The sequence below is a fragment of the Arvicanthis niloticus genome, chromosome 18 (genome assembly GCF_011762505.2).
Source record: "Arvicanthis niloticus isolate mArvNil1 chromosome 18, mArvNil1.pat.X, whole genome shotgun sequence".
Lineage (NCBI taxonomy): Eukaryota > Metazoa > Chordata > Mammalia > Rodentia > Muridae > Arvicanthis > Arvicanthis niloticus.
The window spans coordinates 15,121,025-15,144,518 of NC_047675.1; the positions used below are offsets into that span (position 1 = coordinate 15,121,025).

Here is a 23,494-nt window from a genome sequence, read left to right on the forward strand (position 1 = left end):
CCTGTCTTCTGGAATTTTGCAACGGGAGCACCTGCTTGTCCGGCTTTAGTCCTGACCCGGGCCACAGGTCTCGGCTGGAAACCTGCTATTTTTATTTATTCCGCTCTGGCGCCACCAGTCCGGGACCTCACACAGCTGGGTAGGTGCTGACCGCTCCCCTTACATTCTATGCCTTGGCCCAAAGTAGAGCTCAGGTGCTTTCTGTTGCCCTGGCACCGAGAGGGCCCAGCTTATCTGCCTCCATTCCAGTAGTGAGGCGGCAAGGAAACAGCGTGGATGAGAGGCAGTCATTGACATGTGGCAGGGACGTGGAAATGGTCCCCAATGGGGCCTGAGCCTCAGTTTCCCGACCCAGAAAGGAAAAGAGCAGAGTGCTTGGTTTTTGTGGATTCTTTCTTCCCTAATTTCAATGACCCCTGCAGCTCTTCCGGCCTTCTACGGTACTTCTTTCTGTGAGTCTATTGTATGGAGTCCCCAGGGGCCTGTGTGAGCCCCCTGGGAACTCCCCAGAGACACACCTCCTGCCAGCCCCTTTGGCCTGGGGTTGAGGAGGAGAGAACCAGGCAGTGTTGCTGATCGCATGGATTCCCTTTATTGAGCTGAACTAGTTACTGCAGTCAGATCAAGTCACATTTAAAAGCAGACCATCCAGTTGCACGGAAACCGATTATATTCATTACAGAGTTTTAATCACTGTCCGGTGAACTGGCAAATCCAATCAAAGCATTAGTCTTTAATTAAAAAATTAAAAGGAAATATTCAGACAATAGCCAAGCAATCACAATCACGATGCACAATTACCTAGAATTGCAATTAAAAAGTAGTTAACTGAGGGGGGAGAAAGAAAAACAAGAAAGAAATAGAAAAGAAGCAAAAAAATCACACTAATCCTTTAAAAAAAAACTATCGATATAATACATGAAGGAACAAAGGACAATAGCGTCAAAAAAGCAGGTTTCTCTAACACTAGAAATGTAGTCTGCGGCGAGAACTCTAAAAGCACACTAGCTGTATCAGGACAATAAAAAACACTGAGCATGGAATACTTTTAATCTCTGCCATTAATATTCATTTCCAGCTGCTTATAATAGCAGCGCCTCATGGCCAAATCATTAGAGTTTTACATCTGGGTTGCAAATGACACTTTGATTGGATGTAATGTTCAAATGGCCCTCCCCACGGCGTCTCCGGCAAGCCTTCTGCGGAGAGGTGTCCTGTCGCGAGGTCCCTCACTGTGCGTGCTGGCTCATCGTGTGGTTCTGCAAAGGCGAAGAAAGGAGACACGCATGAGGGCGAAAGAATGGCGAGCATGCCTGTCCCCTCCCACCCAGGGCATGGACGCCGAGAGCTGCAGAAAGCGGCTCGATCATTACAAAACAAAATGCGAAGTGCTCGGGGGACGCAGCTGCCAAGGCGCCACGTCGATCCGAGCTTGGGGATCGGTTCCTGTTGCTGTCAACCTGGGTTCCCTATAAATTGTTTTTTATTTATTTTTATTTATTTTATGTATTTTTTTTTAGACCATTCGGGTCCTACCGAAGGGATGAGGCTACGTGGAAGGAGACGGAACAGCCGGGGAGGTGGCAATAATGAGTGCCACCTCTCTTTCCCTCCAATGGCGAGGAGGAAACTCCGATGGCCTGCAGGCTGCCTCCCTCCCCCCCGCCCCCCATCCCCTCTTGGTCCCTTGCTCACTGCTCTGAGCCACGCAGGAGGAAACCGCAGATGTGCAGAACGGCGCGGCTGCCCAGAGGCACCCGAGTGAGCGCATACGCGCCAAGGCGTTGGGTGGCCCAAGTTGGGGACAAGTCACCCATCAGGGAAGGTCCTGGGAAGAGCCGGAAACTGAACTCCCAAGGACTTGCCAATATCGTCATGTGAGAGGGAGGTGGTGCTCTTTGGCCTCTTGGGCCTGGGAAGCCAGGGCCCAGGTGGAACCTTGTGGCCAAACGCTTCCCTCTCGCCACAGCCCACGCACATCTTTCTTCCTGCCAGCCCAGGCGAGGAGGGCAGGGCAGGCAGTGTGGGTCTGTTTCCACCATAGCCAGCAGCCTGGGGATAAGGGGTGGATTTTGGCTTCTGAAACCTGGTCCTTTTGCTTCTTTTCTGCCAGTGGTAGTGCAAATTCAGACCATTATCGTCCCAGCTTCAGGCGGCGGTTCGCCTCAAGACACCTGGAGATGGGAAGCAATATCCTCTAGGGACAGAGCTTCGGGGCTGCGGGCGGCCGAACCCCTTTGCGGGCTGTTTAATCTAGCCCTGCCTCCCAGCCTTGGAGACTCACAAGACCAGTCACCGGCACGGCAGCGGCCTGCATCTCTGCCACTAACCACCAGGGGGCGGGAGAGGCGCTGCGACTTTCTCCTAGACTCCAAGTCTTGCTTTCAGAAGGACCAGAGGACAGCTATGGCTGGCTTTTTCTCCTAAGAGGTCAGGGAACCTAGGATGGATGGAGATGGGACCACAGATACTCTCCAGGATAGGTCTCTTGGCATGTTCACAGGCCACACACATACCACCACAGACGGATCCCTTTCGACAAATTACCAGTCCACTATCAGCCTGCTAGAACCCAAGAAGGGCTGATACAGGCCACTAGAATCTAGTGTCCTACACCCAGTGGGTATATCACTCCACCAATTACCCACAGCCTGCTTCAGCACCCTGCTCCAGGCTAAGGACCAGATTGCCAGCATGACCTCACACCTCAAATGGAGGATCCAAGGTCCAAGGCAGCTTGTTTGAGCCAAAGATGGACCGCAGGTGGTTTCCATGGGAACCCCATCCTCCAGTGCTGTGAAAGCAACCAGCCACGTGGAACTGAAAGCATTCTAATGCACAGATCTGCCCTCCTTATAACTCTGGACCTCAACTGCCTTAACCCTTCATCCAGTTGCCCTCCTAAGTAGTCACTCCTCCAGTGTTCTGGACATTCAGATTGCTTGCCCAGCCTACATTTCCTGTGACACACATCCTAGTCAGCACCCACATGACTCTGTACACTTCTTGTACTCAGGCCTGGCTGTACCTGCTGAGCTATATGCAGAGCAACAGCACCTGGCCCAGGGCCGGGCACATGCTGGGTTTCCCACAACCTCTGGTGGTGTGGTAGACATAGCTGCCTGGGAACAAAAGAGCTATTAAGGAGTACTAACCCATACCTGGGTGGAGAGATGGTGTGAGCATGGACTGGAAAGCACACAGTGAGTTCTCCTGGATATGAACCATTTCCAAGGAAAGCAGGAAGCCAGGCAAGGCCATTGAGGGTCATTCACCTCCATTTTGGAAGGAGTGCCTGGGAACCTAGGGATATGAGGCAGCCTCTTGTAGGGATGCCAGGACAAGGACATGTGACACACGGGGGATCCCTGGAAATGGAAAGCCATGCCTTGAACCACTGGCTAGGAGACTGAGAGTAAATGACAATTCTTGGAGCCTTCTTCCCTCAAGAGCAATAGCACATGCTTTTTAGGTTAAACTTATAAAGGGACTTCCTTCAAGAGAATCTAAGGCGGATGGGCAAAAATTACCTTCTTAAAGTTTTACTATTACCAAGGAAAGCCCACGATGTCACAGCAGAAGCAGAAGGAAATCAGACTCAGTGCTCCAAAGGCAACCAGCCCCAGAGTGCATTCAGCTTTGTGTCATTAAGTACCTGCTGGATGATCTGCTCTGAGCTCAGCCCAGAGAGGGTAGGGAAGACTCCACTGGACCCATCTCTAAGGGGTCCTGATGCAGGAGTGAGAAGCACAGAAGGATTAATGGTACTGACAGTAGTCCAGGAGGGGGGTCAAGGTCACAGCGTGTTCATGCACGTGTGTGTGTGTGTGTGTGTGTGTGTGTGTGTGTGTGTGTGTGTACTCTAGGGATGCTCTTCACAGGGTGAGGACATCCCAGGAGGGCTTCATCCAAGGGCACTCTCTGAGAAGGCAGAGGAGTGTCAAAACCCATCATAAGGCTCCTCAAACACCTTACAAGGCACATCTATAGTAGCTCTTTTTCCAAGGCCAAGCATTCCTTCAAGGCTTCTGATGCCTTCCTCCTACCTTTATGGCTCTCACAAGGCCTTTCTAGCTCTGTGTCTTTCTCTGTTTATGTTATATTTAGTCTTTTCAGAGAAGGAAAAAAAAAACATCAGTTTTTAAAGATGCTTTCGTTCTTACAGTTGAGCACTTCCCAAAACCATAAAGGTTGGTAATGGGCCGGCCAAAGGCAGAGACTAGCCTGGCCAGGATGCCTGGCACCGGCAGGCTTCATTGCCTGCCAGAGAGACACAGGTGTGGGGCAGAGAAGCAGGTGAGGAGAGTAAGGCAGAGCACAGTGAAGCCTCTCGGCTGCCCGCCATGCACTGGGCAGCGCTCCTGCACACTCGCTGATGGGGTTTCTGTGATATCCTGACTCAGGGCGTCTTCCTGATGCACACAGCTGGTATCTGGTTGGGCCTAGCTCAAAGGAATATCTTTTGTGGAAGTTCTTTCATCCACGGAGTCTTTACTGCCCTTCCACTGGGTGATAATCAGTACCTTTTCGCTAGACTTACACTGGGCATGTGCTGGGCACAGGAACAGTGGGTTGTGTGTGGAGTCTGGCAGAAGGACTGTTCTCACATCCTGAAGCACATGGAACGGGCAGGCTGGCTAGAAGGTCACATTAAGTCCAACTCTGGGTACAGAACCAGAACTCTACCCACCTCTACAGCCCACACTTCGGTGGTCTGGATTGGCTGGCCTCCAGGAACCTGCAAGACCAGGATCCTATAAAATCCAGATCCTGCAAGACCAGGCATCAATCCATAGTGTGCAGCCTAGGTCACATCTCTAGGTCTGGGTTTCAGGTTCTGTTCCTTAGCCTGGACCTTGCTTGGCCTATGAGACCTGTCCACCATCACCATGCTTGAGACAAGTGTTTCGGTACCTTGGTTCCTTGGTAACATGAAGCAACAAGACTTCTCCTGTCCTGGAAGCACAGATATGGGCTGAAGAGACTTCTCAAGTCTGTAGATCATTCTTGCTGTTCTGATAAGCCACCCTACCTGTGTGCCAGCTACTCTGACAAGAGTCACCTACTCATCAAGTCCTAGCACCTTGCCTGGCTCTTCCCAAATGCCCCACTGATACTAGCCACCCTCCGAGGTGACCACAACAGGCAGACAACTTTAGTGACCTGTTAGGTACCTTAGTGGCCAACAGGGGCCACACCCCATGTTCAGTGTTAGTTGTCCCTTGCCAGCCATATGACTTGTAGCAGGTTCTTTGACTTTAAGGTGTATGAGTTGCCTCTCTCTGAGATGCCAGGATAACTCAGGAAATGATGGTGGCTCATGGGATCTACCTACTGACAAGTGCCTGGGATTAGAGGGGCTGTTTGCTCCCTGCTGAGACCCCCCCCCCCCAAACTGCTAACAGCCAGGGCTACAAGAAGTGTCAGAATCCTGCTCCCCCCACCATGTCCCTGCCCTCAGGATTGAAGGCAGAAGTATCACAGGTCCTCCTTCATCAGACCTGGTTGGATACTTGCTTTCCCATTTCTACAGTAGAGTGGGTGATCTGGTACCAAGGAGGGCCCCAGAAGATGCTGTGGTGAGGGAGAGGTATATACCATCCGTTCATTCATCCATCTACCACACGTTCATTCACAGACATTCACTGAGTCTGTGAGGTCCCAGGCTGTTCACTGAGCATGTACAGATAAAGACACCCTGACCCCTCCCTGTGAGAACAATACCATGGTAGGGACAGGAGTCTGGTCTCAGACATGGAAGACTTTAAGAAGGCAGGAAAAAGGGGCTCATTCTTGAAGACCCAGCCAATGCTGAGGCAGAGACACACTTATTCTCCACTCAGAACACCCTACCCTGCCCCTAACCTCACTCTCTTTGCTCAACTTGCATGGCCCTCACCCACTGTCATGGTCCTCTCATCCACACTCTCCCTGGTATATGTGCAGGGACTTCTTCTTGAAGCCACTTCATCACTATCAGGCTCCCCATCCAGAAGAGGCTATTTTTCCTCATCTACCCCAGTGTCACCCCCCAGCTGGCTGTAGCTACAAGAAGCCCTTCTAGGCCTGGTTTCACCATGGCTCCCCCCACCACCCCCACCACCACCACCACAAGACCAAGGACCACACCTAAGGTGGGCCTTAGCTTGAAAGATTCCATTTTCTGTGGAAGACAGCTGCTTTAGCCCAGCTTGGCTGAGCAGCAGGGCTGCTGCAGGGCTCCATTCATTATGCGCCCATTTCACAGTCAAGGAGCTTGGCCTTGGGCAGTGGACAGGAGAGAAGGAGACAAGGTACAGGACAGCCTCTGCCAAGTTTCCAGTTGCAAGATTTCATGGAAAGCGGCAGGGAGACAGCTTCTGATGGAGGTTCACTCAGGAGAAGCCTTCCAGCTGCCCTGCAGGAACAGCTTGAGCTAGGGTTTCTGCTAGGTGTGTGTGTGTGTGTGTGTGTGTGTGTGTGTGAGAGAGAGAGAGAGAGAGAGAGAGAGAGAGAGAGAGAGAGAGAGAGAGAGAGGAGAGAGACAGAGACAGACAGACAGACAGACAGACAGACAGAGAATGAAGGAGCACTTTGGCAAGCAGGATTAACCACTCAAGCATCCTTGAGGTGTGAGTAACACCGATAAAGGCTGTGGTTCACAATGACTGGGGCTGTTCGGCTCTCAGCAGGTCGGACACCTCACACTTTGGTAACATTCACTCACCCAAACCCTCAAGAGCCCCATAAAGTTCTTGCTACTTCTATCCCTGCTGTACAGGTGAAGATGGAGGTGCAGGGTGCTTGGGGCCCCATGGTCAAGAATGACAGGGCAGGACATACAGCCACACGGTGCCTATAAGCCCCCTCTGCCGTGGCACCGCTCTGCCTGTGAAATGTGAAAAGTGCAGCATATGCTGGGGGAACAATGAATAATTCAGCTTGGCAGGAGCACAGGGTATGTGCTATGGAGACAAGCCTCCAAAGGAAGGCAGGGGCCTTATTGATGAGGCTCCGTGATGCCAGACGAGGCAGCTTGCCCTTAAATCTGGGCCACTGGGAGCTATCAAAGGTATTTGAGCTGTGGAGTTACATGACGCAAGACAGAGGGAAAGCTCATGCCTCCACCCAAAAGGTGTCTCAGCAGAGGCTCTTCATCTTCCTCAGCTCCCTCTCAGGACCTTCCTGGAGGCACAGACTGTCACTTGTCTCTCCCTTTGGGGAGGGTGCAGACACAGGCAGCTCTGCTCCCCTTTCTGCTGTGCATCACCTGGGCAGCCCCTCTCTGCTTGTGAGCACTTATTTTTAGCAGCGCTTGACAATCGTCCAAGGGTCTAAGACGAACAGATGGCCTGTCTTAAAGGCTCGTATGTTCGCTAGTTTGCACTTCTGACAAACGGTGCGCACACTCGAGAGCACCCCATAAACAGCGCCGAATGAATACTCACAACACAATTTAGCTAATGCACGTCATTAAAATTAGGAGTGAGTGATAGTTGGGGCTCCCTATAAATGCCTGCCAGTGATGTGCTGCTCCCTGGGGAGGAGGCGGGCCTTAAGATACTTATACCCTACTTCTTCCGGCAGCCCCCTTTGTCACCCACTTACCCCCAGGCCAGAGAGAAGTTTGCCACTGTGCAAGTGACATCCACCTTTGGCATCAGAGTTGAGACTGGTGGCCCAATGGCTTGGGACAAAGCCCTAATGTGACCTATAAGGTAAAGGGAGAGTGGGAGACCCTCTATAATACAGGGACACATGTAGGGTTTACTTGTCCCTTCTGCCCAGCCAGCAGCAAGGAGGAGCCTGGCATCTGCCACTCCAGAGCAGCAGCAAGGAAGCATCAGAACTAAGCTTAAGTGGGGGAGCTAGGAACCAGGCACGGGGACCTCCTAGCCTAGACTTAAGAGGCAGCTTGAGCAAGGTGTAGCCTTGGGGGACACCCAAGAGCAAGAACAGATTCAGGGATCCAAGAAATACCTTGAGAATAGGAGGAAGACCTTTGACCCAGACTCCTAGCTAGTAGCTTCTCCACCAGAGGCTGACCAAGCTTCACTTCCTGTCCTTTCCTCCAACCCTTCATCTGTCCCTAGGATGCAAAGACTAAAAGCAGGTGGCCCGTTGCACAACCAGCTCCATAGGTGACAACTGTCTTCCCTTACATGAAAAGATTGATGAAGATGTGAAAATATAACATCCAGCAGACTCCAGGAGCAGGTGCCATGTTCTTACACTTTAGCAATGAGCCTACCTGAGATCAGGACATTAGGAGGGAGCTCACCCAGAGTCACCCCTAAAACAAAGACCAACAAAGATTACCTGCTCAGGGAACCTCAGTCTTAGAGAGAAGCACCTCGCATGTGAATGAGCCCAGTTGGTCTGTATGTTCAACATGGAGGGCGGGACTCCGGCAGCCAAGCCAGGGAAACCAGCAGTTTAATGGCTGCTGTCACAAGCAGAGGGAGGTGCTATACTCTCAGGACTGCGTATAGATCTACCCCTGTGAGGCAACAGGATGCATGCTTGACCCAAACCCTGAGGAAAGTTAGCAATTGTTTCTTCATTTGTGTAGCGAATGTCCACTCCTGTGGACACTGGTCCCTCTTGAGCAGGCTACTGTACTGGCTCACTCTGAACACACCAGCCTGCTTAGACCTTGGCTATCAGTTCTCAAATATGAATTGGGCCTTGAGTACCTTCCCTCGAAAGGCCCAAATCAGATCCCTGAAAGCTGACTCCTCAGGGCAAACATGGAGCAAGCCTGTCTATTACAAAGTCAAGCTAGAAATAGTGCCATGTCATGAAGAGATGTGGGGACCAAGAACAAGCTGAAGCTCAGACCAGACCTGCCACTGCCTGGAGTCCAAGTGTCCCCATGCCATGAGGCATACACATACACAGGACACAGGCATAATCAAAGCAGCCTGGAGGTAGCTCAGGAAATGCTTTCATCAATAAAGGAGCTAGTTCTAGATGCTCCGCTCCAGTCACGCTGACTGGGCTCTGCAGGAGGCCTCCAACACAAGATGGGTGGTGCTGAGAATGAGTGGGGCTTGCACCAGGGCAGAGGGATGGGACCAGTGGGCCCTCGTCAGCCTCAAGAGCTCAAGCTTGGTAGGAAAGATGCACACCTCAGCTCCAGGCGAGGCTGCCATGCGGACATGTGGGCCAGCAAGGCCACATCTGTAGGCTTTGTCAGAGAATTGGAAACAGGAGTTTTTTAAACTCCAAACTTCCTCTGCGTTGAAAGCAGCACGATGCAGGCCAACCACATGTCTCAGCTCAGTCTGGCCTGAGGCCTCTGGAGTCTTCCAACATACTAACTGGGCCAGGGCTCCTAAGGCAGGGCCGTCTGGGGCAGTGCTCTTCCACGGCAGATGGCCACAGTGCTGTGTGTAGGGTCATGGGACTTGGCATGACAGGGCTCTGAAGGTGAGGTTGGAGAGGCCAGTTGTGAGGTCACCCTGCTGTATGCTCTGAGTTAGGGATGGTTTCAGGTCCTCACTGCCCCTGCCTGGTGCAGCCTCCAGTGTTGCTGAGAGGTCAGCTTGAAAGGTGGGCAGCAGAGAGAAAACATCTAACATAAGGGGGAGCCATGCCCCATGCCCTGCTCCTCAATCCAGAACATGTTGAACAGTCATCTCAAATGTAGCCAGGATCCTTTGAGGACTTTACATTAGGCGAAATAAGCCAGTCACAGAAAGATGCATACTGTAGGGTTCTTCATGATTGGGGTCCTGAGTTTGCTATCCCACAGGACAGTATTTGGCTGCCAGGGGCTGGGAGAAGGGGAACAGAGTTTCAGTCTGGGGAGATGAAAAAGTTCCGGGGTTGGAGGAGGTGCTGTCTGCATGGTGCTTCCTGCCTCTCAAGACCACTGAGCTGTACAGCATAATGTGGAAGACTCTGTGTTACATGAATGTACCACCTCTGAAAACAAAGCAGGCAGGGTAAATGAGAGATGAATTTGTACTTTGCAACATGCACCAAGGGCAGAGATGTAGGACCATCCCCGTGTGGTCACCTCACACAGTTGACTAAGAGGATACACAGACTACAGTGGCCAGTGGGCACCCTGGGCTGGGTGAACTGGAGCTGCAGCATCCAAGGGCATCATGCCACCTGCCAGCAGTTGCTGGCATTGCCTGCAAGGAATCTCCATGCCCACACTGCAGAAAGCCTTCCCTCCACACCAGCAGGACTGACTGCATCAGTGGTACCGCCCTCTGACCCAGGGACCATGGCCACAGAACCCAGGTGGAACCAAGCGCCGCTGACAAATGCCCTACTCTAGGCCGGGGGGGGGGGAGGAGGGCGTCTGCTGCTGAAGGAGGTATCTGCACTTTCTCAGCACTGAAAATGAAGCAAGAGACAAGCATACCACCCACCCACCTTAAAAATCATGGGACAACCAGGAGAGGGATGACTGCTTCCTCTTGCCTTGTTTCCCGCTCTTGACAGGTTGTTACTACGTCCACACAGAATCATCCCACCTCACATACCAAAAACCAGGGCAACTAGCCAGCAGTGGGATGCAAAACCAGGAAATGAGGGCCATCCTAGAAAATCTAGGTCGCACGGTCACTAATTATACTGAACACGTATGTTCAGGTCCCTGAACCGCTCTGGTGCTCTTAGTGTCTGTAAATGATACATGAAAACTTTGATCCAGATCCCTGTCTACTTTCCTCCAAATTCCCGATAAAAAGAAGACTTCCCTGCATCTTCAGATTTTCTTGAAAATTGTCCCTGCCAACAAAGAGCTGTTCCAGCAGATATTCCGAGGATGGCTGCACTCAGAAATATCACGCCCAGCACCCGCAAATGGCTTCCAGCGACCACGTGGCTCTGTCCCTTGCCCACAGCCCCCCCAGGCTGCAGGGGCAGGAGTCTTGAAGATAGTCCTAATTTACTGTGATGAATTGTGGCATGCACCACTGATCCACACGGCAGCTGAGACCCATTACAGCTAATGATCACCACAGTCCTCGTGAAACACATAGGTGTCTACCCTTGCCAGTCCCAAAGGAGTCACATACCACAAATCGAAGGGCACAGGGTGATTCCTCCTACTTCTGGGATGTTGCTTTTATAGACTACAGCTCAGCCGGCAACCAAGCCATGGCCAGTGTTTCTGTGAACACACCTGCCCAACCAATACCAAGTGGGTCTGCCGTAGGCTTCCTTCTACCGTAACAGAGTTCGCTGGTTCCACAAGGCAAACCTACAGTCATCTGTACTTCTGGACTATTCCATCCCACTCAGTGAACCAAAGGAGCATGTGTGAGTGTGTGCAGGCAGTGTTAAAGTGGGGTGTGAAATTAGGACCATACGAGGTGGGGCTGGAAAGATGGCTCGGTGGCCAAGAGTATTTGCTGCTCTTGCAGAAGACTCAGGTTCAGTTTCCAGTACTGGCTCTCAACCATTTATAAACAGTTTTCGGGGATCCAACACCCTTGTCTGGCTTCCTCTGGCACCGAATGTATAACACACAGAGAGAAAATATTCACACACATAAAATTTTAAAAAATGAATCTTTTACTATTGTTTTTAAAGAATATAAGAGGAAGACACTCTAAAAGCTGTACACACTGGGGCTGGAGAGATGGTTCCATGCTAAAGAGTGCTCTTGCAGAGGACCCAGGTTCAATTCCTAGCACCTATGCTAGGCAGGCCATAAACACTTATAACTTCAGCTCCAGGGGAACCTGAGCCCTTTAGCCTTGGGTACCTGCACTTGTGCACATACCCACACCAAGACACAAACATAATATAACTAAAAGTAAGCTGTAAATAAAAGCTAATATACACACAAAGGATAGGTGGGTAGATGTATGTGTAGCTGCTGGATGGACAGATGTGGGGTAGGAGGGGAGATTGTGTGTGCCTCAATGGTGGGAGGAAGAGTGAAGGGTGAATGGGTGGGTTGCAGGTGGATGGACTGACCAAAAACACAGTGGGTTTAGGAGTTTGAACCTGGCTTTGGTCACTTACTGCCTCTACAAACCTAGGTTTAGAAAGACTTCATTTCTTGTAAGCCCAGTTTACACATCTGAAAGGTGGGGCTAACTGTATCCACTTTATAGTCTTGTTAAGAGGTTTAAATATACTAAACCAGGTGAGACAACACACAGAATGCCCTGTCAGGTGGGGCAGCTGACTGTTGCCATGGAAGACTATAACATCTGTAAAACCAAATGTGAATACAAACAAACAAGCAAACAAGAAACCCAGCTGTGTTCATGGGGTGATTGGGGGGTGGGGGGTCCTCGGATGGTGGCCTGGGTCTAGACTGACCAGCTCTGTGGCCCCGGGAAGTGAATTATCCTCTGGGTCTTGGTTCATCTTGATAGAGGCACTGTGAGGACTACACTTCATGTTTAAAAGTGCTGAGGACAGTGTCTGGCGCTTGGTAAAACAACAAATAACACTGGGATGATAATATAAGGGAAACCTTCCTGTTTTCAAAGACAGAAATAATTAGTTACCGTCAACAACCTCCAGGCCTGGGAGGTTTACCTTCTGCTCTGTAAAATGTTTGATGTTATGATGACAGTGACATTTCTGTGTGTCCCCTCACTCCCAAGTGAATGGAGAGCGGAGGGGGTTTTACTGAATAAGGCATGCTCCCTTGTCCCACGAGGAACCCCACAAACCCTGTACCCTAAATTTAGCCTTCTATTTCTTCCTCTCCTTCCACTGCAGTCCCCACCAGTGCCATGATTTAGCTGTCTGAGAATAGAATGATCCAAGATTTATTATAACAAACACATGCCCATGTACTTACTGGCTATCATATATGAATCCCTACTATGTGCTGGAAACTACTCTTTGCACATCAGAGCTATTTTTCCAACATCTCCATTTCTCGGATGAAGAAACTGAGGCTTTCCCTCAGTCTTTCAGTAAAGCAGTTACCCAGCAGGCCAGAGGCAAAGCTTGGCCCTTGCTGTACCTTCCTCCTGTTGTCCCCTGGTGCCACCTAAAGGCCACACCAAAACTGTCACCCAGAGCAGGCCTGGACCAACCCCAGCCAGCCTGCTTGATTCTGTGTAAACTTCAGTGGCAGAGTGAGTGCAGCCCGCTCACTATTGACACAGCAAAATTAATTTCTGGCCCCCCAACCCCCCGCCCTCTGCTCCTTCGAGTGTTCACAGGGCTGCTGACTGCTGCTACTGAAATGCCAACTTGCATTTCTCATCATTAATTTCTTTCTAAATGTCATTAGTAATTGTTCCTGCTGCACCGAAGAGTACAATCCAAGCTTCCACCAAGAGCACTTTGGTCTCATCTCTCTGCTAGTGGGGGCTGGTGGGGACCAGGGCCCCTGCCACACCAGAGCCCAGCCTCCTAGCAGGAAGCAGTCAGCCACACTCCCAAGAAGAGGTGGTCTGAGCAAGAGTGGCCCAAGCACACAAAAGCCTAGGGTACTAGAGCCATGACGGCCAGCCCAGGAGCCCGGCTGCCTGGATTTCTGTCTCTACCTGTGCAGTGATGCCTCAGTAAATGGTGTAGGTGACTGTCCAGGCTGCTTTGGGAGTGTGCTGAGGGAGACAACAATGGGCACAGGTTTCCCACTGGATATCCTCACAGTTTCTTGCCTTACACAATCAGGGCTACAAGCAAGCCCAACTCTGCCACTTATGACATGACACTGAATCATTGGTATCCCTGACTCTAACCTATCACAACCTAAGCCCAGCACTGAGGAGGCTGAGGCAGGAGGATAAGAGTTTGATGTATACCCTGGCTACATAGCCACAGACTATCTCAACAGAGTCAAAGTGAAATGGTTACATTAATTACCAACTCTGTCCCTGACACTGCCCCCTCTATCATGTCCTCCTGGGATCTGGGTCTCAGTGGCCTATTGTACAGAGGTAGTGTTCTCTCTAAGAGAGATCCTATACTCCAGGTCTGATGATCAGAAGCCTAGAGCCTTACAATCATGCCCTGTCCATGTTCTTCCTATACATTAAAGACCCTGTCTCTGTCCACATGGGGGCACAGCTTTGTAGTGTGCAACCCTCTGTGAGCACTGAAGCGACATGTCACCCACCGTCACTGGTATTGTCACTGTTACTAAGAAACTGAAGGCATTTAGTCCTGCCTGAAATGGCGCCGGCGAGGGGCTAGGCTCAACGCACACACAATGGTCCCAGGCTTGAGGATCCTGGCAGCTCCCCATGCCCATCTGTCATGATGGCACGGTGCCCCAGAAAGTTGGTTGGCCCCATCCCCAGGGCATGAATGGTAGGCTCCAACAGGCAGCCTGAGATCTACTCTGAATGCCATCTTTACTCAAAGCTGAGCTTCTGGGGAGGCCCCCAGTCCCCACATGGGCCTCATCATGGTTCATTGCTCAGCTGGACCAAACCCTGGGGCCTAGAGGACATCTAAGCAGAGCTGGTAACAGGCTCCAGCCACTCTTCTACTACCCTTCTATGGCTTTCAGAAACCCTTACATACCCAGGGCTGCAGCAGTAGCTAGGCTTGGTGCTGAGTCTACCCTTACAACTAATCTCTGTGGGAGATAAGGCTACTCTCTTACCCCAGCATCCCGAGGGATCTACCTCAGTTCTCACAGCCTTAGAGTGAACTCTTTGACAAGGAGAGCCAGAGAATAACCCTGGGAAGGGCTGGTAGGAGCTAGCCCTCAGATCCCAGACAGTATGTATTTTACTGGGCTAGATTATGGACACAGACACATGTCTGGGACTCCCTAAAGATGGATTGGTGTTCACTTTGGGTTCATCTGGATACAGACCACAACCCTGCTACACATAGTCCCTCAGCACACGGAGCTGCCCCAGGGATGATGATGATGATGATGATGATGATGGTGGTGGTGGTGGTGGTCAGTGGTAGGATCACACTCTACTGTAAAGAGAGGCCTTGTACCTTTAGACACCAGACTCTGGCTGATCTCTGCAAATGGTAACCTACAGTGGGCAGAGATAGGATCCAGACCCAAGGTGTCCTAGAGAGTCCTGTGGGGCCCAGCTGTGCAGCTGCCTTTGTGGGGTTCAGTTGCCTGATTATTTATTGACTAATTGATTGATCTGTTTTGGGCTTTTGGAGATCTTTCAATCAAAATGCCTGATACAAGAAGCGCTTAATATTTTGGAGTTTTAAAATTTGGAGTTTTTGCACATGTATAATGTTTACCTTGTAGGTGAGACTCGAGTCTACACACAAAAATTCATTTGTACTTTGTGTGCACACTGAAGGAAATTTTATCTAATATTTAAAATAATTTTCTACCTAAAACATATCACTTCAAATTTTACTCTTGTGACATCATGCTGGCTGTGACACCATGCTGGCTATGATACCATGCTGGCTATGGCATCATGCTGGCTCACAGAGAGACTGAAATGTTAGAGCTCTTCTGGTTTCATACTTCAGATTAGAGCTGTGCAGGTTTGCCCGAGGGATGGAGGTAGTGGTATGAGCCTGTATGATCCTCCCGTACTCCACACGCATGAAAGAAAGGCCCAGTCCTTATAGTGCACTGTCCCTTCCATGCAGCAGGTACACAGCTCTAGGCCTTTGCGTGTCTCCATGGCTTGTACACATCTGGCACATAGTAGGTGCTCAGCAAACACTGAGGTCACACGGAGAGCATACATGTACCACTAACTAACTGAGTTAGTCCCCAGGTACCCAGACTATGTTCGGGGTGTAGATGATAGTTAACATTGGCCAGTTCTTTTGGACTTGGTGTGGGAGACTTTGTAGGAAACACTACCTTCAGACCCTCCACATTCCACAGCAAGAAACTATAATCCTTGGGTTTCTGAGGCTCCAGGGTAGCAGGGCTAGGATTCAAAGGCAGGCTGGGCCACAGGGGTGGGCAGATATGGGCTATGTTAGGTTCTTCCTACCTTAGTGAGAACACAACGACCTAGCTGGAAATTCACCGATACTTATCCCAAGAGTCCTGGCTTTCAAAAGCCTCAATCCTAAAGAACGACACCCAAGGCAGCAGGACCAGTATTGTCCTGGCACAGTGGTGGCTGTGCCCCAAAGGGTGGCTGCAGGAGGCTAGCAACTGCTTGGCTTTCAGGCCTCAGGGCTCCTGGCCTCATGAATGATCAACTCCAGTGCTAGCAACAGATTTAAACTCCCAGGAGCCACTGGGGTGTTTCCGTATCCCAGTCCCACCCAAGAACAAACTCTGCTCTCCCTCCAGTGGTAAGGTGCCAAGGGCTGGGCCATCTTTAAAGCTGAATGGAGGAAGCCCTGCTATTCACAGAGAGCACAACTAAAGAGTCAAATGCTAAGCCTATGCCTACAGCACTTTTACTTTTTAATTATTGTTAGTTATAATTATCTGGCTGGATCTGACAGCAGCCGCACAAAGAAGAAAGGAAACCGGCTCCTCGATTACCCATCTTATCAAGACCAGGGGTTCTGACAGCGGGCTGAGCACCCACAGATTGTATTCCACCCCCTTCCCCCAATTTTCTGTTCCTTCCCTGCTTGTGTTCTCTTTCTACTTTTCAAGTGCTCAAAACATACAGTAAAACATATGGGAGAAAGCAAGGGATGAATGAGAAGAGGATGGATGGTAGGTGTGTGGATAGATGGGTGGTCCAGCGGGAGGATGCCTGAACAGGAGGAAGGACTGTGAATGGATGGATGGGGGTAGATGGGTTGGTGGATGTACAATGGGTGAATTAATGAATATGTGGTAGGTGGATAGGATGAGTTGATGAGTAAACGTGTGGGAGATAAGTAGGGGAATGGATGGATGGATGGACGGATGGATGGATGATGGGTGGAGAGATGGGTGGAGAGATGGGTGAGTGGATGGATAGATGGATGAACGGATGAACGGATGGATGTTGGGTAGATGGGTGGATAGATGGGTGAGTGCATGGATGGATGGATGGATGGATGGATGGTATGTTGGATGTTAGGTGGATGGATGGGTGAGTGAATGGATGAATATATGGATGAATGAGTAGGTAGGTGGGTATGTAATAGGTGGATATTTGTATTGGTACATAGATGAAAGGAGAGAAGGAAGAAAGAAGAGAGGGAAAGAAAGGGAGGGAGGAAAAGTGGATGAATAAATCTATGGATGAATTAATAGATGGGTATGTAGTGGGCAGACAAATGGATGGATAGAGATGGGTGAAGCAGATAGGAAGATGACTATGTGGTGAGGGAATAAAAGGGTGGAGGAATGGATGGATGGATGGATGGATGGATGGATGGAGAGATGGATGGATAGAGGGACAATAGGCAGATTAATACATAGACAGGTGGTAAATCTACTGGAAGATGGATAGAGAATAGAAGATGGGTAGGAAGATGACCAGAAAGTGTGTCAATGGATGGGCAGGTGAGTGGGTGGGTGGGTGGGTGGGTGGGTGGGTGGCAGAAATCTTCATCCTCCAAAATCTCACATTTGCATGGAAAATGGGGAATATACAGGTTATTTCTAACTCATTGCAGTAAAGGGGTCTAAAGCTAAACCAAAGACTGGAAAGACCAGAGGGAGGATAAGGAAGAGTATCCCAGAGATAGGGCCATTTGAGCAGGGTCGAATCAGAAGGAAGGCTGGGTGTTCCAGCAGGAAGATGGGCAGCTGCCTCACACAGGTTGTCTCCACTTCCGGTCTGGGATGGTGTGGTGGTTTGAATATGCTTGGCCCAGGAAGTGGCACTATTAGGAGGTGTGGCCTTGTTGGAGGAAGTGTGCCGCTGTGGGGGTGGGCTTAGGGACCCTCCTCCTAGCTGCCTGGAAGCTACTCTTCTCCTGTCTGCCTTTGGAACAAGATGTAGAACTCCCAGCTCCTCTAAGCACCATGCCTACTCAGATGCTGTCATGCCTCCCACCATGATGATAATGGACTGAACTTCTGAACCTGTCAGCCAGCCCCAATTAAATGTTGTCCCTTACAAAAACTGCCTTGGTCATGGCATCTCTTCACAGCAATAAAATCATAACTATGATGGAAGTAATGCTTTCTTAACCAAATGAACCAACTGTTTAGCTTGAACTTTTCCTGCACATGTATGCAAATACACAGACACACACACAGACACACACAGACACACACACACACACCCCTCTACCCTACCTCTATCACAGTACAATCCATGAGTTCACTGACTTACTATATCTCCCTTAGAACGACACCGGTGAGAATGAAATCCTTGTCTGTGCTTCAGCTTTGTCTGAGGTCCCTGAAATGTCACCAGGTTGTGAGTGTGTGATAAATGAATAATGAAAATGCGGGGAGGGACTGGGCAAGAAAGGTCCCAGCAAAACTCACACCACCACGCCCCAGCTCACAGTCCCCTCCCCCTGGCTGGGTACCAGGATCCAGCCTGGCAGGGCAGGGCTCTCGCCATCAGAGTACTCCGGGTTGCTTGTTAGAGCACCAGCTCTGCTTTTAATCAATTGTAATCATTTAGCTGGAAGCGGCATGATTAGGCACACAGAAGCAAACAGCATGAAATAATCCTTTAAACAGGCCTGCTCAGTGCTGTGCTGGCCGCTTGGCCGCCGTGGGCCAGCTCAGAATCGGAATCACTTCCCGCAGTCCCCATCCCCACCCCCGATTTGTCACTGAGGGCCTGAAGAGTCCAGGACACTGAGCAGGCCTACGGGTCTCCCTGCCCAGCCCACCAAGGAGAGGTGTTTGTGCCTGTGTGAACACCTGCGTGAATACCTGGGCACCTTGTGTGCACAAGTACACATGTCAGGAACTTGCAAGTGCTCGGGCAGGCTCTCCTCATCAGCTCAGAGATGCCAGAGGGTTACTTAGGAAGAAAGGACAGTTTATAGCTCTGGAGTTCCACGCCTTCTGTGACATTACCACACAAGTCCTGGGCACCATAACAAGTTGGAAAAGCAGCATCAGGAAGCAGGAGGTTACTGGATTCACCATGGCTGGACCTGTCCCCTCTCCTGCGCAGCCCAGCCTCAACAGAACCACCGCTGTGGCTCCTCTGCAGGCCTCCAGTCAGCGCCTGCCAGGCCTGGCTCGCGGCAGGACAGCAGCAGCTTTTCCACCTGGCTCACCTAGGAACACTTTCTTTTCATCCCCTGTTACTGCCACTCCTGCTACCTGCTTGGCCCAACTACTAAAATAGTTTCTGGGTCCCCTGACAACAAGGCTTTTTATAGTTCAGCACTGCAGGCCTCATTTAAATCTATTAGCTCATATAAATGGCAATTTATTTAAACTTTGGAGGGTTTCTGTTTGCCTTGGTGGCAAAGGCAGTTTGGTTTTGCGTGGGGCTCTGGCACTCTGTCATTTACGTGTGACCTCAGACAAACCCCCAAACCTCTCAGAGCCTCAGTTTCCATATCTGTACACAGAGATGGAGCGACTGTCTCAAGGCTGTGCTGAGATGAACTATAGCAATCACTAGAAGCAGGGTTGGGCTGTGGCAGAAATGAAACAAGAGGATGTCAGCCTTGTCTTTCCCTCCATTTCAGGGATGTGCCCACCTTCAGAGCCCAGCCCTGGAGGCCTAGGTAGCAGTGTGCTGGCCCAGGCGTCCCTGAGTGAACAGCAGAAGGCAGAGAAAGTCTGAAGAGGGAGAAGGACACACGCCATCCATGTTCTGTTGGTGGACACAGAGATGCCCAAGGGGATGTGGAGACAGCTGGGCTGGGCGATCGGTGTCTGCCGCCCCTTCCTTTAGGTTGGTTTACCCTGGCAAAGGGCCGACAGGGCCCCAGGCCTTCATCTGCTGAGGCCTGCGGCTGCAAAACACAAGGCCAATAGCTCTGACATTTTCCAAGTGTCTTATTCTCTAACCATATCTCCATCCTGCCCTCCTGAACCAGGAAAAGGCCAGGGTCACAGGAAACAGGCAGGGGGCTTGGGGCCACGTCCCTTCCACCTCATCTCAATGTTTCCCTTCAAGTCCCAGCATGGCTGTCTGGTGCCTACAGCATCCAGGCCAGCATGGTAGCCTCAGATGGAAGTTCTCTGGATACTGCTTTGTTCCAGCTCAGAAAATCAAACCTCTAAAGGGAAGGAACTTTACAAACCCATAAGATTCTCAAATTGCCTAAAAGGAAACTGCAGAAAACAGCACTGTACCATTGACCACGAGTTCCTTTCCTGGGCCAACAACATGCCAGGGGCCTTTCTGGTACTTCTATAGAGAAGGACCAGACTCCCTGGCTACTGATAAGGAAGCTAACAACCATAGGCTGTACAGTAAGACCACAAGGAAAGGACAGGACAGTTGCAGAGAGGACAGAGCCCTACCACATTGTTTAAGTGACACTTGGCTTCTGGGGACAGGACCCCAAGAACCCAATGTCATCTACTTACGGCTTCCTGAAGTTATGAACATCACTACAGTTTCAGTGTCCTGGATGCTTTAGCTCTCCACAGAGGAGGGAATCAGTAGTCATGACTAAACTCCATGCCTTCTCCCAAAGCTTGGGGCCCATGAAGCATACTGGGAAACCTCTTCACACCAGAGCTGCTAACACTTGAAGGACAATAGACTTCCTGGAAACTCCCTGAGGTCAGCCTGGGTCCCCAAGCCCAGCATGTGGCCTGAGCACACAGGTGCTCAGTGTGTGCCTGGGGGAGGTTTGACAAGTCCCTCCTGTTGTTGGCTCATCTGCAGGCACTGACACTGTGATCTGCTTTCTGTACTGAAACATTTTTGCTTTTCCTAAAATGTCATGTCAGAATGCACATGGTGGGTCCTTTTGAGTCTAACCTCTCCTGCTTGGCATAGGAAATCCTTCTGGGTCCTTTCAGCATCCGTAGACACTGTTCAGCAAGTGTCTCCCACTCATCCAGAGTGAATGGGAGCTCCTGCTGTGGGGCCACTGCAAGCTTAGGCATGTGGGGTCTCAGTTCCCCTCTCTCTATACAAATGCTCTGGATTGGATTATGGGTAATGGTGGCTGTGCACTTAACTTTGTCATGTGGCTCCTGCCATGCTGACCTCCCTCAGCACGATGCCAGAGTTCCAGGCTTTCAGTCCCCTGGCCCCAGACAGGCTCCCAACTTTCTGCATTTGCCTAGCTTTAGCCATTCTGGTACTGTGGATCGCATCGCTCTGTGGTTTTCTCTGCTCCTTCCCGTCCCAACTGACATTCATCTTCTCTGGGAGACATGCCTGTCAAAAGTTTTTGCTAATTTTATTGAGTTTCAGAATTTACTACACATTTACACAAACCTTTATTGGACATGTGATGCACAGGAACCTCTCCCCTGCTGGTTCACTCAATAGTGTCTTCACAAAGTGTACTTCCAAAATTTGGATTTAGGATGTAAATCAATCTTCCCTTCTGCTTGAGTTTCTGCCACAATGGAAATCAGGCTGAATCTCCACGGCCCTACAGATGTTGCCGTGATCTGTGTCCTACCTGCTTCTTCCTGCCCACCAGCCCCTGCTCTTTACTCAGCTGTGTTCTGCTTGCTCTTACCCTGGCCATACACCTACTCATGCTGGCCACAGGCTCTATCGCCTCACCATCTAAGCTTTATTCCTGGGCTCAGAACTGGGTGTACACTGGCCCTCTGTATACAAGCACCAAAAGAACAACAACTTTAGTCCCTGCTTATGATCTCAGTCATGCATAAACTCACATGCTTTTATCCAGAGTCCCTTGAATTAATCTCACAGAACGAGCTGAACTCAGGTTTAAATAAGACTTGCCTCTCCCTCATTCTGGCAACTGTGCTCCTGTTACCTCATTTTTAGAGGCAGACACAGAACAGGCTTCCGATCTAGTTATCCTTCTAGCCCAAGCAGAACTCCACAGAGCCAGAATAAACTCAATCCTAGGGGTTGGGGGATTTAGCTCAGTGGTAGAGCACTTGTCTAGCAAGCACAAAGCCCTGGGTTCGGTCCTCAGCTCTGGATACAAAAAACAAAAACAAAAACACCACCTCAATCCTAGGCTGCACACCTCCGCAAGCCCTCTTAGGTCACAGTGCATGTGGCCACCAACACTAGCTTCGTAGAGTTTCCTGACTCAACACTGTATGACACACAGTAGCTAAGGTAGTTAAGGGCCAGCAAAGGCAGGCGCCCCTTCCGGCACCCAGGAGAAACCCGAGCTTTGTTTTCTTCATGCAAACAAGACAATTCAGACCAGCTTCAATTAATGGCAGTGAAATCATGGGGCCTGAAAACCCTCCTCAAACCCAGAAAATTGCTATTCAAGTTACTTAACAAAAGCCATTATTTGCATAGATTTAGTGTTGTTACACTTCCCATTTAAATGGTCTGTAATTAAAACAATTAATCACTGAAAATAGTGGCTTGTTAAGGCTATAATTTAGTGAGGTTCTTTTACTTGAGGATCCCATTCAAAGGTTATTGGGGTGACCAGGGAACTAGTGGCTTCTAGGGTTTTCCTTTTTGGTAGGATTGGAGATGGGTCCCAGGGCCTATGTATGCTAGGAAACACTCTACCACTGAGCTACACCCCCAGTCTTTATGTTCTTTTTATTTTAAGGCAAAGTCCAAGTTGCCTGGGCTGGGCTTGAACTTTTGATCCTCCTACCTCAGCCTCCTGAATTATAGGCTTGGCTACTCTTGGGTTAGTCCATTGCCAAGGTTAGGCAGAGGCAGATAAGGCACAGTGTCTTACCCTAGTTTCTCAATACTGGTACATTCAGGAAGTCAAAGCCAGTCCCCCATGATGTCTCCCTTGTGTCAGAGAAACACAGAGAGTCTCTTCTTTCAGAGAAAAACTTGTTTATTATGTATCTCTCTCTCCCCACACTGGTGTGTGTGTGTGTGTGTGTGTGTGTGTGTGTGTGTGAGAGAGAGAGAGAGAGAGAGAGAGAGAGAGAGAGAGAGAGAGAGAAAGAGAGAGAGAAAGAGAGAGAGAGAGAACATGTATGTCCATGTGTAAAGGTCAGAGGACAAACCTGGTTGTCTGTCTTCACCTTCCACATTGAGACAGTATCTCTTTGTTGAGTGTTGTTGCATACTCCAGGCTAGCCCTCCCATTGCATCGTACGCCAGGCTGGCTCTCCCTTGAGCTTCCAGGAATTCACCCATCTCACAGTAGAGGCAACAGGATCACAGGTCCGTGCTATGGCACTTGGCTTTACAAGAGTTTGGGGAATTGTAACTCAGAGCTTCACAAATATGCAGCAAGCACCTTACCCGCTCACCCACATCTCCCAAGCCCTCAGGAAGAAATCTTAAAGCCAAAAGAAGAGAGCAGTTGTTCCCCGTCATGGTGTCCAGGACAATGAAAGGGGACAAAGGCAGGAGTGAGTAAGGCAGCGTGTAAGGAAACTGATTTAACATGCTAGCAGTGGTTTATACACGCTCAGGTGTTTTTGAGAAGCCTGTCCTGTTGGTTCATCCCTCAGGAGACCCTGGTCTACTCTGACTGATTGATGGGCCACACAAGTAAGGCAGGTAGATTGGGGGCAGGGGGGCTGGGAAAGGGTATGTGGGTAAAAGGGTATGGGCCACCAGGCAGGCAAGGCAGCTTCCCAGACAGCCCAATGGGACCTGGTTAGTAGCTGGTCCTGTGAACTGGTCCTGGG

At 50.3% G+C, this 23,494-nt stretch overlaps 1 protein-coding gene across 6 annotated transcripts in view; it reads right to left on the reverse strand.

Annotated features, from left to right (window-relative positions):
- Window positions 1–569: 569 nt before the first annotated feature.
- Znf423 (zinc finger protein 423) overlaps window positions 570–23,494 on the reverse strand; it is a 297,120-nt gene continuing 274,195 nt past the window's right edge. For all 6 annotated transcript variants that reach the window (XM_076915562.1, XM_034522804.2, XM_034522803.2 and 3 more), the window contains one exon: window positions 570–1,259. In XM_076915562.1, the coding sequence (XP_076771677.1) occupies window positions 1,230–1,259 (30 nt within the window). In that variant the 3' untranslated portion in view covers window positions 570–1,229. The remainder of the gene's footprint in view (window positions 1,260–23,494) is intronic.